Raw genomic sequence first — 15,099 nt, 5'->3', positions numbered from 1 at the left:
ACTCAAAAACAACATAACAAAGGAGAAAAGAAGTATCATTGGATAAAAGTGACGGTGTTGGGTCCTGGTGTAAAAGAGGAAGAAAATGAAGAGATATAAGAAGGCATTTCAATTCTTCCAGTCGTTGAGCTTCACTATACTGTTTTGGTTTTCTATTATTATTATTTGTGTGCTGTGAGAGAAGGTTTCGTTTCGTTACTTCGCTGTGCCACTCGCGTCTCCTCGCAGCCTATCAGTCAGACGTCGACATAATGCGCATACGATGACAGCTACGTAAATGTGCAAATCTGTGTATGCGTGTGTGTGTAAGAGAGCAAGCAGTGCAAGGGGAAAGCGAAGCACGGTGCTGAAGAACTTCCGTGAAACCTTTTCAGATCATCGGCACTGCACTTAGTGACTTACGTGGTGAAAAAGAAAAATGCTCTTCGTGCAAAAAAAAAGGTGTTTTGTTTGAGTTTGTTTGATTTCCAGTTTCAATTGCAATGATGTTCAGCTGCAAGTCTCCTTCGCTCCTTGTAATGTCTTGTGTGAGTCGCTCACCTTCGAATGGAAGTGATTTGACCTCTGCAATCCGGAAGCGTAACCGGGTGGTAACCGCCTCTGTTGATTGCTGTCGTTGCAAAATGGGGGAAAAAGCACTGGTGCACGCTGTTGTTTCCACGCAACCTTCTTGCTTGATGCGTGACCGTTCAACTTTCCATCCATTTTTTCTCTTCTTCCTTTAAACGTATTATCTTCTGCTGTTCTGCGTGAGCCAGCGACAGATACAGCGACACGGGTTCGTTGGAAAAAGCTTCTGGGACGCTTTCTTTATGCTGGATTGTTTATCGTGCCGGATACACGTAGCTGGCCTGCGCTGTTTCACTCATATATCATATTCTCATTTCTGAAGTCATTTCTATCCCACCGTGTTTTTGTTACTCTCCTGCCGCTTCGGTGTTTTCATCGTTAACAATCACTTTTGTTTTGTAAAGATATTCGGCATCTTTCACCAACCCTAAACGCTCTGCTCGCACAGCAGTATATATAAGTTTATTCTCGCTTTTCACACATACTTTGCACCTTCTTCGGATTCTAGATCACAACACCAGCTGAGAACCATGAAGCCAGACCTTAAGAAGGCTAAACTGGACATCTTCAGCTTTCCCAGCGGCAAAGATGTCCGCACACCGGCCGATGTGACGGAATCCTACACAGACGCAATGAAGTCCCACCCGTTCTTCGACAACGCGCACACCATCGCCGAGCTCTACGACAGCGCCACCGTCAAGGATGGCAAGGGGCGCATCATCGGTGTGGTGCTCCGCAAAGCGCTGCCTGAGTTTGCCGCGTCGACGGCTGCCGATTTGTTGATTTCAGCAGCGGTGCGTTCGTCGCTGCGGAGCCCGATGTTTGGCGGGGAGTCCCCGCTGAGTGGCATTGCGGGGTACTTCGACTACCGCGGCTCGCCGGTGGAGCTGAAGGCGCGGAAGACGTCGTTCACGTACGAACACGAGAAGGACTGGCCCGCGGTCTTCCCCCTCGTGGACTACGTGAGCGAAATCTACAAGTGCGTCATGCCGGAGCACTGGGCGGCGCAGGACAGCGCCATTCCCGACGTCGTGCGCATCCACGGCGCCCCCTTCTCCACACTGACCATCAACTCACGATTCCGCACGGCGACGCACACAGACGCTGGCGACTTCGACGGAGGTTACAGCTGCATTGCGTGCATCGACGGCAACTTCAAAGGACTCGCGTTGACCTTCGACGACTTCCACATGAGCGTGCTGCTGCAGCCGCGCGACGTCTTTGTCTTCGATTCTCACCACTTCCACTCCAACACCGAGGTGGAGGAGAGCTGCCCGTCGGAGGATTGGAGGCGGCTGACCTGCGTCTTCTATTACCGCTCCCCCCTAGGCGAACCGGGCAGTTACGCCGAGTACCAGCGTCGACTGGCGGCTGCGCTGCAGGACAAGGAAGCCAATCTGGCGGTGAAGGAGGTGCTCGTAAAACCCAACGGCGAGAATCTGAACCGGCCGTCACCTGTCTTCCCGGTCCAGCCGTCACCCTTTGCTGTTGTTAGCGCACTACACCGCATGCACCACTGTGCGGCGAAGGCGCTGCGCGTTCACGAGCTGCTGCTCGCCCCCTCCTCCCTTCTCGCAACGACTCTCTTTGGCGAGGAGCTGACCTGTCCCGACGGCTTCCCGCTCCGCAGCTTGGATGTGAAACTGAAAGCAAACGCAGACGCCACCCAGCGGACGGCGGGTCGCTTCGGCGGCTTCAGCGAGACCGGCACGGTGCTGACAACGGCGGCGGAGAAGAAAAAATACCTAGAGCGTGCGTACTTGTCCGAGTTCATCGCGGCAGAGCTTTTAGAGATGTGGGAGAAGGCCCGGGCGAAGTGGCTGGACTTGGTAGCGAAGGAGTGGAAGCGCCTGATCGCCATCATGCCCGAGCGCACGGACTTCTTGTGGAAGAACACGTCGGACATGAACGCCGCCTTCTTTGATCTCTGCGAAGTCGCCAAACAGGTGATGCTGGGCTTGCTCGAAAAGGAGACCGCCCAGCGAGCAGAGGAGCAGGCGTTCTGGTCGATGTACGCCGTGCATCTCAATGCGGCGTGCACCGAGGAGCTAGGCATGCCACCCGAAGCGATGTCGCTCCGCAAGCTCAACGTGAAGCTGAAGGACTTCAACTTTGGCGGGACACGCTACTTCAAGGACATGCCGGATGACGAACAGCAGCGGCGCGTGGAGCGGAAGCGGCGCATTGAGGAGGCGCGTCGCCGCAACGCCGCTTCGTCCGCTGGATCGGGTGAGCGGCACTCAACGTGGCTGACGAACGACAGCTTCGACTACCAAAGCGAAGACAGGGAGGTGGACTACGCGGCGAACAATTGGCCATTGCCGCAGCGCCACGCCGAAGACGTGACGAAGTGCGTGCACAAGGAGGACGTCCCCGCGAGCACGGAATTGGTGAGGGTGCTCGTGGTTCATTCCCACCCTTTCGGGAAGGGGCACGGCGGCGACGGCGACTGCAAGGAGGAAGTGGACGAGAACGTGGCGACGTCGGCGGAGTGGCTTCGACTCATGAGCAGCCCTGCCGTGCATCGAGTTCTGTCCTCCACACAGCGCAACACGTCGTTGCCACCGGAGTGCTCTCTTGATAACGTGAAGGTGGCTTTTGCCTACCACGACGATTTGCCCGAGGAAAAGTTCGACTTCGTCGTTCTGCAGCACGTGCTGAGCGTCATGCCTGACGACGCGGTGGCAGCGACGTACCTGCGCGGAGTTGGCGCTATCTGCTCCGGCTGCATTTTTGTGGCAGAGACCGACGTGCAGTTCCGGCAGTACTACACGCTGCAGTACCCGATCCGCGCGGCGTACGACGCGGTCGCCTCTACGTTCTTCCAGCTGCTACACCGCGTGGCCTACGGCACCAAGCTCGCACGCACGCGCACGAAAGCGGAGGTCGAGTCCCTCTATCCTCTCCTTTGCTGCGCGCGGTACAAACTGCAGGGCTCCCCAATGAACACGGTGGTGCACATCCTCGCGCCGGAGTGAGAACAAAAGCGTGGGCTCCACTTTCAATGCTAGCTGCGTTGCTCGAGTTGCTTGCTCGCATCTTTGTTTTTCCCATCTCACTCGTAGACGTTTCCAGCGACTGAATTTGCTCAGCGATACCGACAGCAGCGGTCCAGCTCCTTAACACTTTTTTCTTGTCGAGCTTCGAGTCGAATGCGGTCCTCGCCGGCACTGTTGTATCAGACATTAAAATATATATCTTTTTTCACTAACTAAAATTCAGCTGCTTCGCGCAACGCAAACCGAAGCAAACCAACTCTTGAATTATTATAGACGTCCTCCGAAAAGAACCGCACAGATGTGCTCGCGCTGACTTTCTCACACACATGCCGCCAGAAAACATCTGTTGCGTGTATGCATCTGTTTATCATCTCCTTTCGCGAAAGACACATCAAGTCTTCAGGTGCAATCAAAGATATTAACCCTCTCATTTTCTCATTTTCCCTTTCGCGAGTGGAAGGAGTCAGGGATGTAAGTTTGGTTTCTGCTTCCGTTCCTCGTTGTGCCGGTGACGCTTCTTTTGGTGCCGGGGAGGGAAGCGCCCAACTTCTCTAGCAACAACTGGCGATACACGCTATTGTTTTGCATTACCTCAGCGCTCGGTCTTTTCTCCCTTTCATCCTCGTCCCCTTCTTCACCTCCTTTCACTCTTGTCGTGATGTACCGCGTGCGTTTCTGCGTCGACATTTTCACTCTTGTTCTTTCCCGTGCTGCGCAGTCCGACCCGCGCTCGGTGGAAACAACTCTCTCCTACTGCCCAGCACTCGTTTCACATTTCCCTTCCCCTACACCCATTTAAAAAAAAAAAGGATGCAGCGCCTGACGTACGCGACGATGAAGGCGTTGACGATGAAGAAGCAGGCCGGGGAGCTGCCAACGACGTGCATCCTCGACGTTCGTGGCGTCGACGAAGTTGCTGCCGGCGCCATTCCCTGCTCCGTGAACGTCCCGCTGGACCAGCTGGAGGCCGCCCTCAAGCTGTCTACCGAGGACTTTGCGAACAAGTACCACGCCGCCAAGCCGAGCAAGGCCGATCATGTCGTCACGTACTGCCTTCGTGGTGGGAGGGCGGAGAAGGCGGCCAGCGCACTCACCGCGGACGGCTACGCCAACGTCGACGTCTATCCTGGCAGCTGGTCGGAGTGGGCAGAGATGGAGAAGAGCGCGTAGGCCGTGTTCGCTTTGACAAGGCTTTTATACGTGGTCTTGTTATTGTTATTCATGTTGTACCTCTACGTAGTCGAGGATACGAGCAAGAATTTTTGCTTTCACTGTTTCATGGGTGCAGCGTTGGTACCGCACTTTTATTTGCACCATCACATCCGCCATGTGCATCAACGCATCACATAAAGGAGGAGGTGAATTGCTGAACTGCAATGCTGGAAGCTGAACTCTTGGGGTCAGCACAGTCGCTTTAAAAGTACAACAAAGGAAAGTGCAATCTGCATGCGACCTTGTTGCCTCAGCAGCCACCCACTATTTCTTGCTGCGTCCGTGCGTGTGTGTGTGTGAGGAGGAATCTCGCGCCATAATTTGTGTTCTCTTCGCGTTTCCTTCGATTAAAGTGGCGGACACCGCGCCCCTATTTGTGGATCTTCGGCTTTTACGCTCTTGCTTCGTTGCGGTTGACAATGAGGCAACTAAAAGAAAAAGAAGGGAGGGTCCAACAAGATCCACGCCAGCGGCTACGGCAATGAATATTATGTTTCACCGCATACTCGCACTCATCTGCAAACGAACAGAAAGCACTCACTTTTCGCTGCTTTGCATCTTTGGATAGTATTTGTGCTCCGTTCACCTTTTACGCCAACAACGAACGGCGATGCACCGCGACGACTTGCGAAGGAGCCCGGCGGGCGCTCCACGTTTTCCGTTCCTTTTTGTATCGTAATGGCGACTTCTCACACGCGAAAAAGACTCTACATTTTTTACGAACCTTTTCTCCTCCTCATCTTTTTGCTGTGTGCAGATCTTCGAGTACGCGACAGGACGTATCAGAAAGTGCGGACTGGGCGACTGCAACCCGCGACGCCCGCAAATATTGTTTTTTGTTCTCGCGTTTCTTCCTTGTGAAGGCGATCCACTACGCATGCGGAGTAATCAACCTCTCTATCATGCTTAAGCGGTGCTTTCGCTTGCACTTCTACATCTCTCTGGAGCAGGTGGCGAACATTGTCAAGGCGAAGTTGAACCACAGCGAAGCCGCGCGCAATGTTATGCTGATCGACGTGCGGTCCACTGCGGAGGTGGCCAAGACGGGCCTCATTCCCTCTGCCGTCAACATTCCTTTGCCTATATTGCGGGACGTGTTGGCACCAGACAGTGTCGTTGACGATGCGGAGTTCGCGTTCTTTTTCGGCTCGCCACGACCGGTAAAGGGCACAACGCAGATGGTGTTCTACTGCGCGCACGGTGTACGCTCCGCTGTGGCGTGCGAGGTGGTGGACGAGCTCGGGTTCGACAACGCACGTAATTTTTCTGGCAGCTGGGCTCAGTGGCACAACGCCTTCAGCTCATCGTAGTCACACCAATTCAGCCTTCTTGGGCTCTTTAGTCCCGCTCCATTTGCGTAGGGTGCACTAACCTTCTCACAACGCAATGCACCGCTGGTCAGCACGCAGTTTTGTTCCGATGACGGGCGGCTATCTCACTAGCTGATTTTATTCACAGGCGCATACAACGTCCAAGAGAAGAGGTAGAATGGGAACCTCTTCCGCAAAGCCAGCTGCTGGGTTTGCGTTGGCGTTCGCGAACGGCTATGCAGCTGCATCAACGCGTTCATCACAAACAAAGAAAAAGAAAAAAAAGATAAAGAAGAAGCCCTCCTGGCGGTTTCCGCACGTCCTGCGTATGGTTTTCTCCGCGGGCGGGTGCCAAGAGAAGATATTTGTTCGCTGTCGCACGTTCTGCAAGTGAATTAACCTCCGAAAAGAAAAGTACTGTGAACCTTCCTGCACTTCTTCCCCCAACACTTTTCTTCCGCTTCTACCTTCATTGTACACCTTTCAATGCACGTCACTGTTGCTGCTTCGGATGCACTGTACTGTCACGCGTCAGCTCTTCCATTTTTACCGTTCGCCAGCGATACCGCGCGAGTCTGAGTCACGTCCAAGTGTGGGCGCCACGTCACCGTAATAGCTGTAGTTTATCTCGATCTGTTCTTTTTCCATTCTAGTGCTAATTGTCTTGTGCATCATGTCACTCCCCGCCTTTGATCATCCTTTTGACGTGTTCGAGCTGCAGGCGGTGGTACACGCGTTAGACAAGGACCGCACGCTCGGCGTGTACATCCTCGACGTGCGGGAGGACTACGAGGTGGCAGCTGTGCCGCCCTTACCGCACGCCATTGTCATGCCCATGCGCGATTTCGAGAAGGCGTTGAACATGTGGGGCTCGGAGTTCCAGCGGAGGTACAACGCCCGCAAACCGGGAAAGAAAGATAGAATCGTGGTGTACGCGTACAACGGCATTCGCGCTGCGGCAGCCGCGATGATGTTGAATAACCGCGGGTACAAGCAAGCGGTGTATCTCAATGCCACGTTGGCTGCATACCTGGAGCAGACACAAAACGAGCTTAACGAGGACCTGTAGCTCAACGGCGAGAGAGGCATCCTGTTTTATTATTATCATTATTTGATCATTCGTTCGGTTCCCTGAAGATACGGGGAACCGCAGCGTGTGGTGGACGTGTCCTTGAGCGTTCTTTTTTCTTTCCCCCGTTCGTATGTGTTGATGTATTTGGGCTTCGAGCCGCCCTCTCTCTTGATTTCAGGCCCACTCGCGGTGGAACTGACATGTGCGTACAATGGAATTCACGCAAGTTATGGAAAGTACTCCTCTGTGTCTCTTCGACAGATTTTAGGTGCCGTCTTCTTCTTCGTCCTCTGGCACCTGGAACTCTTCTTCTGTAAAGGACGTTTTTTGCGGAGGTTGCCAGTGAAGTTTTGCGCCGTGTCTTCGAAGCGAGATCCTCTCTCTTCTTTTGACAGCCGCTGCCATCAGTCTCACTTTGCCTTGGCATCTCAACGAGCAAGCAGCATTCTTTCATTGGAGTCCCTTTCCTTTCCTTTGCTTTCCACCTCCTACACCACCGCCTTTTTTCTTCTGTTCCTTTTTTTTTTCTTTATCGGCTGTCTCTTTTATTCATTTTGCTCCCCCCCCATCGTTTGCTGAAGAAGAGCGAGAGAACGCTGTCCAACATTTGTATCATGAAGCGCCTCCTGCAATGCAGCATCGGCGCGCTGTCTTCCTCCCTCTCTGCCCTGTCACGCCACCCGCTCACACCGCCACGACGGCACTGTGCCACGACACCAACGGAGGACGATGTGCGGAGGGCGTACAAGACCCTCGGCGTGCACGCCACGGCGACCTTGGCCGATGTGAAGAAGCGCTACGGCGCCCTGGCGAAGGAGCACCACCCCGACGTCGCCACCTCCGCCACCTCCTCCACAGACCGGATGACGGACATCAACACGGCCTACACCACCGTCAAGCAGTTCTACCAGGCGGGTGGCAGACTGTCGAGTCGCCCCTCACCCGCCTCTTCGTCGACCTCCTCGGACGCACGAAGTTCATCGGAGTACTACACCAAGTACGACGCCGCCTATCAGCCCTGGCACGAGGACATGGACCCGCTCATGTACGAACTAATGTGGGAGGAGATGCGGCGGCAGAATGAGGAGGAGGCCTTCAATAAAACGGCGCACGCGGAGAACTTCAACCGCATGAATGGCCAGTGGCGACAGCCGCGGCACAACTTTGCGAATGGACGCAGCGCCAAGCCGCGCCCTTCCTCGCCAGGGCACAGCGGCGGTGACCGGGCCGGCTCACCAAACGCCAGTCAACCCAGCAAAAACGCGGCGAACACCACCACCTGGCCCGAGGAGCAGGTGAAGGCGATGGTCAACATGTACCAGGACGGGAAGAGCTTTGAGTTCATTGCGAATGCCCTCGGGAAGGAGAACGCCGGCGTGGTGATGGAGGAGTTCAATCGGTGGAGTGCGGACAGTCAGTCAAACCGGCGTCGCAACAACAACTCCAGCAACAACAGGCAAGGCAACAACGGGCGGCGGCGGCGACCGTCGAACAGGCCACACGATTTTTACTTCGCAGAGTCACCCGATGACATACCATTTGAGCTGTACGAGATGATGGAGGAGGAGCCGTACTGCGACGGCTCCGGCGCGGACATGGGGAACCCGTTCGGGTATTACCCGGGCGATGACGACACCTACTTCGGCAACGCGACCCCATTCTACGGTACACATCAAATGAGCGGCGGGGGGCCGATTTACAACTCGTCACGGAGCGCCTCCTACAAGCCGCAGCGGCACCACCGCGGCGGGGCACCACACAGGGGCAGACGCAGGAACAACGACAGCAGCAGCGGTGGCAATCGCGCTGATAACAACTCCAACAGGACGTGAGCAACGGACACGGTAATCAAAGCTTCACCCCCCCCCCCTACACAGGTTCACGTGATGACTGCGATGCAAGCAGTGTTGCATCCGTTGACGTTGGCGCGTTGCTGGTCACTTTGTAGGTGCCACTTTTCCCCCTTATTTAATTGTTTTTAATATCTCACAGATTGTTTTTTAAAGAGTGAAGGCAGCGAGGCCGCGGTTTATGCGCACAGCATCAGCGAAAGAGAGAGACAGCAAGGCGCTTCGCCACGGCACTTTCTGATCAATCTGACCTCAAACTTTTTAGTTGATCTCGTCGTCTGCTATCGACCGGAGAAATCTAAAAGCGACTTTACGCCTTCATATGGTGGCACACCTAAGGGCCGGTAAGCGCTATGAAGTATATTTGCACGTTGCTGTGAAAGACCTGCAAAGTGAGGGATACTTGCACCGAGAAAGAGAGAGTTGTAGCGTTAGTTTATGGTGAAGTTGTTTTCCCATCAAACGAATGAAACGGTTCTGTTGAAGTGAGCTCTTTTTTAAGCTGAACGGCGCCGCTGCTTTCAAATTTTACTAAAACTGTTCTCGCTGCGTGTCCCTTTAGTAAGTGCATGCTCTTCTAAGCACTGTGACTTCTCACGCGTTTCGCGAAGCAGCCTTGTTTCTTATCCATGCGGAACGCAAATGCGATTGCCACTGTCAAACCTCTCGTTGTTACCTTCTCGCTTTCCGCCCTCTCTGCTCGTTTTACTTCATCACTCACGGTTTTTTTTTACTAATTATTTTCTTCTTTCCGTTGTGTTGCTCATCTGGCATTCTTACTATCGCACAGCGATCCGGTGTGTTTCTTTGTTACCATTATTATTACGCATAGCAAGTGCGATTCACCTCGTCTACGAACGCAGTCTCTTTTACTCTCCTTTGATGATCTCCGTTTCTTTCTCCTTCGCTCGTTCAGTTCAATCTGAAATAAATAAATAAATAAATAAATATATATATATTATATCTGCTCTTTTACTTCTTTCCGTTTGCTTGGAGCGTCATGTCTGCCGATCGTGGTGGGCGCCGCGGCGGAAACAACCGCACGGTGACCGTTCTGTCCGCCCGGTGCCATCGCCTTCTTTTGGCGTTCGTGTTTCTGTTTGACGTGCTGTCCACAATCGGAGCGTTGGTGGTGAGTAACGTGGGAAGGTGGGACGCACTGGATTGGCACAGCTTGATCGACTGGCGACACAACGCTCTTGATCTATGCGCGCTGCTGCTGCTTCGCTTGACGGCCGTCGTGATTATTCGCGTGCCCATCGCTCGCCTCCTTACCGCGGACGACGAAGTGACCGACGAAGGCGCGGCGGCGTCAGGGGAGGACGCCGCTCCGCAGCACGGCGACTACGCACCTCTGCCCACGGAGGACGCATCCGACGCCGAGGACCGCTTTGCGGCGGTGCGCCGTCAGTCGGTGCTGCGTCAGCGCAACAAGCGCATCAAAACCGTCACTCTCTTCACCACCTTTGTGCTCTTCACGCTGTGCAACGCGGCGGTGGCGCTGAAGTGCCTCTTCTTTGAGTTCTCTCTTCCCCCGCTGCAGCCGGTGCTGATGGCCATTACGGTGCTCTGGGTGAACCTGGAAGTGTTCTCGCTGGACTCCTACCTCGGCGACATGATCGGCAGCGCTGATGTGCTGAAGCCCCACCTGCACCCGCACCCACTTCGCTTCAACCACTGCGTGCAGGCGACTAAGTGTGACCTCTGCAACCAGCGCATTATTAAGGAGGACTTTGAGTGCGGCTCGTGCGACTTCGACTGCTGCCTGAACTGCTACCGGCACAAGGCGATGGTGTCGGCAGAGAACGACCTGACGCGCGGGGACCGGGGCATCGCCACGGACACGCAGCAGCTCTCGCCCTTTGTGTACATCTGGCGTTCCCTCAGCTTCCTCATTCCGTACTGGCGCATCGTGGCCGTGTCCATCGGGTGCCTCGTCGTGAACCAGCTCATTCGCGTATCCCTGCCAAACTACCAAGGCAAGGTGCTCGACTCTATCGTGAACAAGAACAGTGGCAACTTCTGGTACTACATTCAGTGCTACTGCGCGCTGTCCGCCATCACGCTGGTGCTCGGCAGCGCCCGTTCCTTCTGCAGCATTTTGGTGACGCGCAACCTGACGATGGGGATGCGGGCGCACCTCTTCGCGAAGCTCATCTACCGCGACATCTCGTTTTTCGACGGCACCACCGTCGGGTCGCTGACGGCGCGCATGACGAACGACGTCCAGGCCACCATCCAGCCCGTGCAGACCCTCATGAACTCTGTGCTGTCGAACGTCATTACGCTGATTGGTGCGATTGCGATGTGCATGATGGTGTCGTGGCGCCTCGCCATGATCACCCTGACGGTGGTCGGCCCCATCGTCTTCATCACCGGGACGTACGCCCGCTGGTCCGCCCGCATCAACCGCGGTGTGTGGGACGCGCTCGCGCAGGCGAACAGCACCGCGACGGAGGCCTTCTCGAACATCCGCACCATCCGCGCCTTCTCCACCGAGGAGTACGAAAAGCAGAAGTTTGAGTCCTCCATGGACGACGCGCTCAGCCGGACGCTGCGCGACGCCATCGCCTTCTCCGGCACGTCTCTCGCCACCAGCCTTATGGACCTCGGCTCGAGTGCGGTGCTCCTCGGCTTCGGTGGCTACATGATCATGACGCGGCCGAACGAGTTGACGGTGGGCCAGCTCGTCACCTTCCAGCTCTACTCTGGGATGATGAACTCTGCCTACCAGGGCCTCAATGGCGTGCTGAACCAATTCACGAAGAGCGCCGGTGCGGCGGAGCGGGTGCTGACGATGCTGGATGGAGAGCCGCACATCGTGCCGAACCAGGGAGTGGAGCTGCCGGTGCTGGAGGGCACGATGGAGCTCCACGGCGTGCGCTTTCATTACCAAATGCGTCCCGATCGCGTCGTGTTGAACAACCTCAGCGTGCGCTTTCCGCGCAACACCGTCACGGCGATCGTCGGCCGCTCCGGTGGGGGCAAGTCCACGCTGATGCACCTGCTGCTGCGCATGTACGACCCGCAGGAGGGCAGCGTTACCATCGATGGACACGACATCCGCGACGTGTCGCTCACGTGGCTGCACCATCAGTGCGCCGTGGTAGCCCAAGACACGCAGCTCTTTAACTGCTCCATCGAGGAGAACATCAGCTACGGACTCACCAACGTCTCGCACGAGGACGTGGTGGCAGCGGCGAAGGCGGCCAACGCGCACGACTTCATCGTGAGCTTCCCGGAGGACTACGGCACCTTTGTGGGCGAGCGCGGAGTGCGGCTGAGCGGGGGGCAGCGGCAGCGCATTGCGATCGCACGTGCGCTGCTGCGCAAGCCGCGTCTGCTGCTGCTCGACGAGGCCACCAGCGCCCTCGATTCAGAGTCGGAGTCGTTAGTGCAGCGGGCTCTGGACCGGCTCATCGCCAACCTCCAGCAAAGCTGTACAATCATCGTCATCGCGCACCGCCTCTCCACCATCGCCAATGCGAACAACATCGTCGTCATCGACGCCGGTGCGGCTGTGGAACAGGGCACCCACGACGAGCTGCTACAGCGGCGCGGGGCGTACTGGCAGCTGGTGATCCGCCAACTGCAGAGCGGCCACACTGTCCTCGACTTCGACGAGGCAGACGGCGTCGACTCGTCTAACCTTCCGCCGTCGGATGGGGGCCGCGAGCAGAGGCGTGAGGATGGCAGCCTCGACAGTGGTCGCTGACACAATGACAGCTCCGTGCGTTGAACAACATCGATAGAAGAACGGTACTGACGAGCGCTAAAGATGCAGCGGCCGATGTACGTACCGTATTTTCCCTTTCTCTTGTCTTTTTTTAAGGGTGAAAGCGCCTCTCTGCGTCGCTGCCATGTCCGCCCTTGCGGTCTCTTGGGGAGGAAAAGGGGCGTGTTCTGTAGGTGATGTTATTTTTGATATCGCAGATTGTTTCGGTGTTTCCGTGGTGAGTGCGGCACTGCCTCTTCCTTTTCTTATTCCTCCTTATTATTCTCGTTGCTGCTTCTGTTGATGACTCCTCGCAGTTTTATGGTGTCGCCGGTGTGATGGGCGGGAAGTTTGTTCTCATGTAGATGCTACGGAGGTGTCTGGCGGGCACGCACGTCACACAACTCGCGAAGAGCCTCTCGTCCGGTGCACTAGAAATGAGAAACGGTCCTCATGTTTTTTTTTGGGGTGTGAACGCACCGATGGCGGCTTTGCTGTTATTTTGTTTTGCTTTCTCTGCTTCGGTGCCCCGCTGAGAGCGGTAATGGAACACGTATTGATGTTGCAACACTATTTTGTTTTTCTATTCACTATTGTCTTCTCGTCCCTTTAGTTCCCCTGCGCGCCAACCGTCGGTAACCATACACCAACCATCGTGAATTGTAACGGAGTGCAACGTGTTGATGTGCGCCTCAAAATGGTCGAATTCCGCTTTCTTTCCCTCGTTTCCGAAGGTTTTTTTGCTGTCATGCTGACGTCCTCTTCAGCGTACGCATCGGGACGGCACAGGCGCATCGGTTTGCCACGACAGGGAAGACGAGGAGGAACTCTTTGCACCCCTATTTCAACCCGTTTGCTCCACCTGTTACAACCCATTTTTTCTTTTTTGAACTCCTGTCCTTTTTATTTTGCTGCCGCCGAACACGCACACGCACAGACGCGAACACATACACGATCATTGAACGTTTTTTGAAATGATGTGGATTCGTTTCCCCTGCGTAACTCGTGCTGGGCCGCCCTCGCCAACGGCTGTCTTCGAAGGTAGCTTTACTTCGCTTCGCAGCGATGAAGACGTCTACATGAAAAAAAGACGGTGGCAGGTGGACGTTGCACCGCAACTTCTCAATGATGCTTTTTTGCCTGCGGAATGGCGCCGCAGCCGTCTTTTTCTCTGTTGCTCTGCGTAGTGTCATCATTTGAAGTGGGAGATCTGACAGCAGAAGGTCTTTCTACTGCTTTTATTATCTCGTCGTCCTCACGTCTCCTCCTCTGTGCTCAACTATGCAGTCTGACTTCAAAAAGTTTTAGTTTACTCCCATCAAAGTCACCCCCTTCAGCATCTGCATTCATCAAAACCCTTTTTTTTTGTTCTCTTTTCTTTGTAGTTCCACAAACATATTAGTTTTTCTGTTTTTGTTGACTCAGTACTGTTGCACCGCGCATCTTAAGCTGCAGGTCGCCGTTCTCGTAACCGTGCACGTCAGCAAGGAAACAAGCACCGTACACCTTTCTCTGAAGACTTCTATTGCGCTGCCCTAAATAGGCGTTCTGCCTCAGTCTCTGACCAAGACGCCTGCGGACACTGGCCCACACACGTTTGTACCGTCGAAAGCAGTACTTTGTTCTTCGTATCGCAATGCAGTTCATCCCGCTTCTCGCCGTTGGCGCGTCGATTGGCCGGCAGACGGCGGTCTTCGCCGTGGAGAGCTTAAAGGCGATCCGCGACCCGACGAACGCCGACGCCGTCTCGACGGTGGGCGAGTTGAGTTCCCTCAACTCCCTCGAGTACATGAAGAAGTGCATGATGGCGGACAAACATGGGCGCACCATCTTAAAAAACAAACCGCTGGTCGGCGACGACGTACTCGAGTACAGCCGCACGTTGCCGGCGAACACGTTCGGCCACCGCTACGCCGCGTACATGGACCACAACCACTTCACCCCGAGTGGGCGGACACCTGTGAAGCACGTGGCGGACCCGACGCTCGCCTACGTCATGACGCGCTACCGGCAATGCCACGACTTCCTCCACGCCGCCACGGACTGCGGCCGCTCCGTCGAGGAGGAACTCGCCGTGAAGATTTTAGAATGGAAGCACACGGGGCTCCCGCTGGGTGTGTTGGCGGTGGCGGGTGGGTGGCCGCACCTGAATTCGGCGCAGCGGGCGAACATGCGAGTGTATATCAAATGGGCTTCGCTGAACGCACCGTGCAGCGTCCATGGGAAGCATCAGGTGCCGATGTACCTGAATGTACCATGGGAGGAGATGCTAGCGAACGACTTTGACGAAGTGACAGCCGTCAGCGGCATTACACCGCTGCCCGTTTACCTGGAAAATCTGAAAGCGAAAAGGTGATTAGATTTGTTTGTT

At 55.3% G+C, this 15,099-nt stretch overlaps 7 protein-coding genes across 9 annotated transcripts; all 7 read left to right on the top strand.

The window, feature by feature from the left end:
* Positions 1-753: 753 nt before the first annotated feature.
* ABB37_07049 (putative DNA J-binding protein) lies at positions 754-3,548 on the top strand (the record flags this gene model as incomplete). 2 transcript variants are annotated; one of them, XM_015805556.1, is made up of 1 exon in its annotated part: positions 754-3,548. In XM_015805556.1, exon 1 carries the CDS (start codon positions 1,101-1,103, stop codon positions 3,546-3,548), a length of 2,448 nt encoding a protein of 815 aa, XP_015656169.1. In that variant the 5' UTR covers positions 754-1,100. The 2 variants fall into 2 exon arrangements, with proteins under 2 accessions (XP_015656169.1, XP_015656168.1); XM_015805555.1 differs by having other exon boundaries at positions 758-3,548.
* A 738-nt stretch (positions 3,549-4,286) lies between these two features.
* On the top strand, positions 4,287-4,739 carry ABB37_07048 (putative mitochondrial hypothetical protein; the record flags this gene model as incomplete). 2 transcript variants are annotated; one of them, XM_015805554.1, is made up of 1 exon in its annotated part: positions 4,287-4,739. In XM_015805554.1, exon 1 carries the CDS (start codon positions 4,380-4,382, stop codon positions 4,737-4,739), a length of 360 nt encoding a protein of 119 aa, XP_015656167.1. In that variant the 5' UTR covers positions 4,287-4,379. The 2 variants fall into 2 exon arrangements, with proteins under 2 accessions (XP_015656167.1, XP_015656166.1); XM_015805553.1 differs by having other exon boundaries at positions 4,330-4,739.
* A 798-nt stretch (positions 4,740-5,537) lies between these two features.
* Positions 5,538-6,091, top strand: ABB37_07047 (putative mitochondrial hypothetical protein; the record flags this gene model as incomplete). The annotated part of the gene is made up of 1 exon (XM_015805552.1): positions 5,538-6,091. The coding sequence occupies exon 1, from the start codon at positions 5,684-5,686 to the stop codon at positions 6,089-6,091; it is 408 nt and encodes a 135-aa protein (XP_015656165.1). The 5' UTR covers positions 5,538-5,683.
* A 534-nt stretch (positions 6,092-6,625) lies between these two features.
* On the top strand, positions 6,626-7,160 carry ABB37_07046 (putative mitochondrial hypothetical protein; the record flags this gene model as incomplete). The annotated part of the gene is made up of 1 exon (XM_015805551.1): positions 6,626-7,160. The coding sequence occupies exon 1, from the start codon at positions 6,765-6,767 to the stop codon at positions 7,158-7,160; it is 396 nt and encodes a 131-aa protein (XP_015656164.1). The 5' UTR covers positions 6,626-6,764.
* Positions 7,161-7,743: 583 nt separating this feature from the next.
* On the top strand, positions 7,744-8,995 carry ABB37_07045 (hypothetical protein; the record flags this gene model as incomplete). Its single annotated transcript, XM_015805550.1, has 1 exon — positions 7,744-8,995. The coding sequence occupies exon 1, from the start codon at positions 7,778-7,780 to the stop codon at positions 8,993-8,995; it is 1,218 nt and encodes a 405-aa protein (XP_015656163.1). The 5' UTR covers positions 7,744-7,777.
* An 807-nt stretch (positions 8,996-9,802) lies between these two features.
* On the top strand, positions 9,803-12,728 carry ABB37_07044 (putative mitochondrial ABC transporter; the record flags this gene model as incomplete). Its single annotated transcript, XM_015805549.1, has 1 exon — positions 9,803-12,728. Exon 1 carries the CDS (start codon positions 10,014-10,016, stop codon positions 12,726-12,728), a length of 2,715 nt encoding a protein of 904 aa, XP_015656162.1. The 5' UTR covers positions 9,803-10,013.
* Positions 12,729-14,014: 1,286 nt separating this feature from the next.
* ABB37_07043 (putative mitochondrial Ubiquinone biosynthesis protein-like protein) lies at positions 14,015-15,084 on the top strand (the record flags this gene model as incomplete). Its single annotated transcript, XM_015805548.1, has 1 exon — positions 14,015-15,084. Exon 1 carries the CDS (start codon positions 14,365-14,367, stop codon positions 15,082-15,084), a length of 720 nt encoding a protein of 239 aa, XP_015656161.1. The 5' UTR covers positions 14,015-14,364.
* Positions 15,085-15,099: the final 15 nt, after the last annotated feature.

The sequence above is a fragment of the Leptomonas pyrrhocoris genome (assembly GCF_001293395.1).
Source record: "Leptomonas pyrrhocoris isolate H10 chromosome Unknown, whole genome shotgun sequence".
Lineage (NCBI taxonomy): Eukaryota > Euglenozoa > Kinetoplastea > Trypanosomatida > Trypanosomatidae > Leptomonas > Leptomonas pyrrhocoris.
Note: the sequence above shows the minus strand (reverse complement) of the source record. Positions and strands in the feature narration are given on the sequence as shown.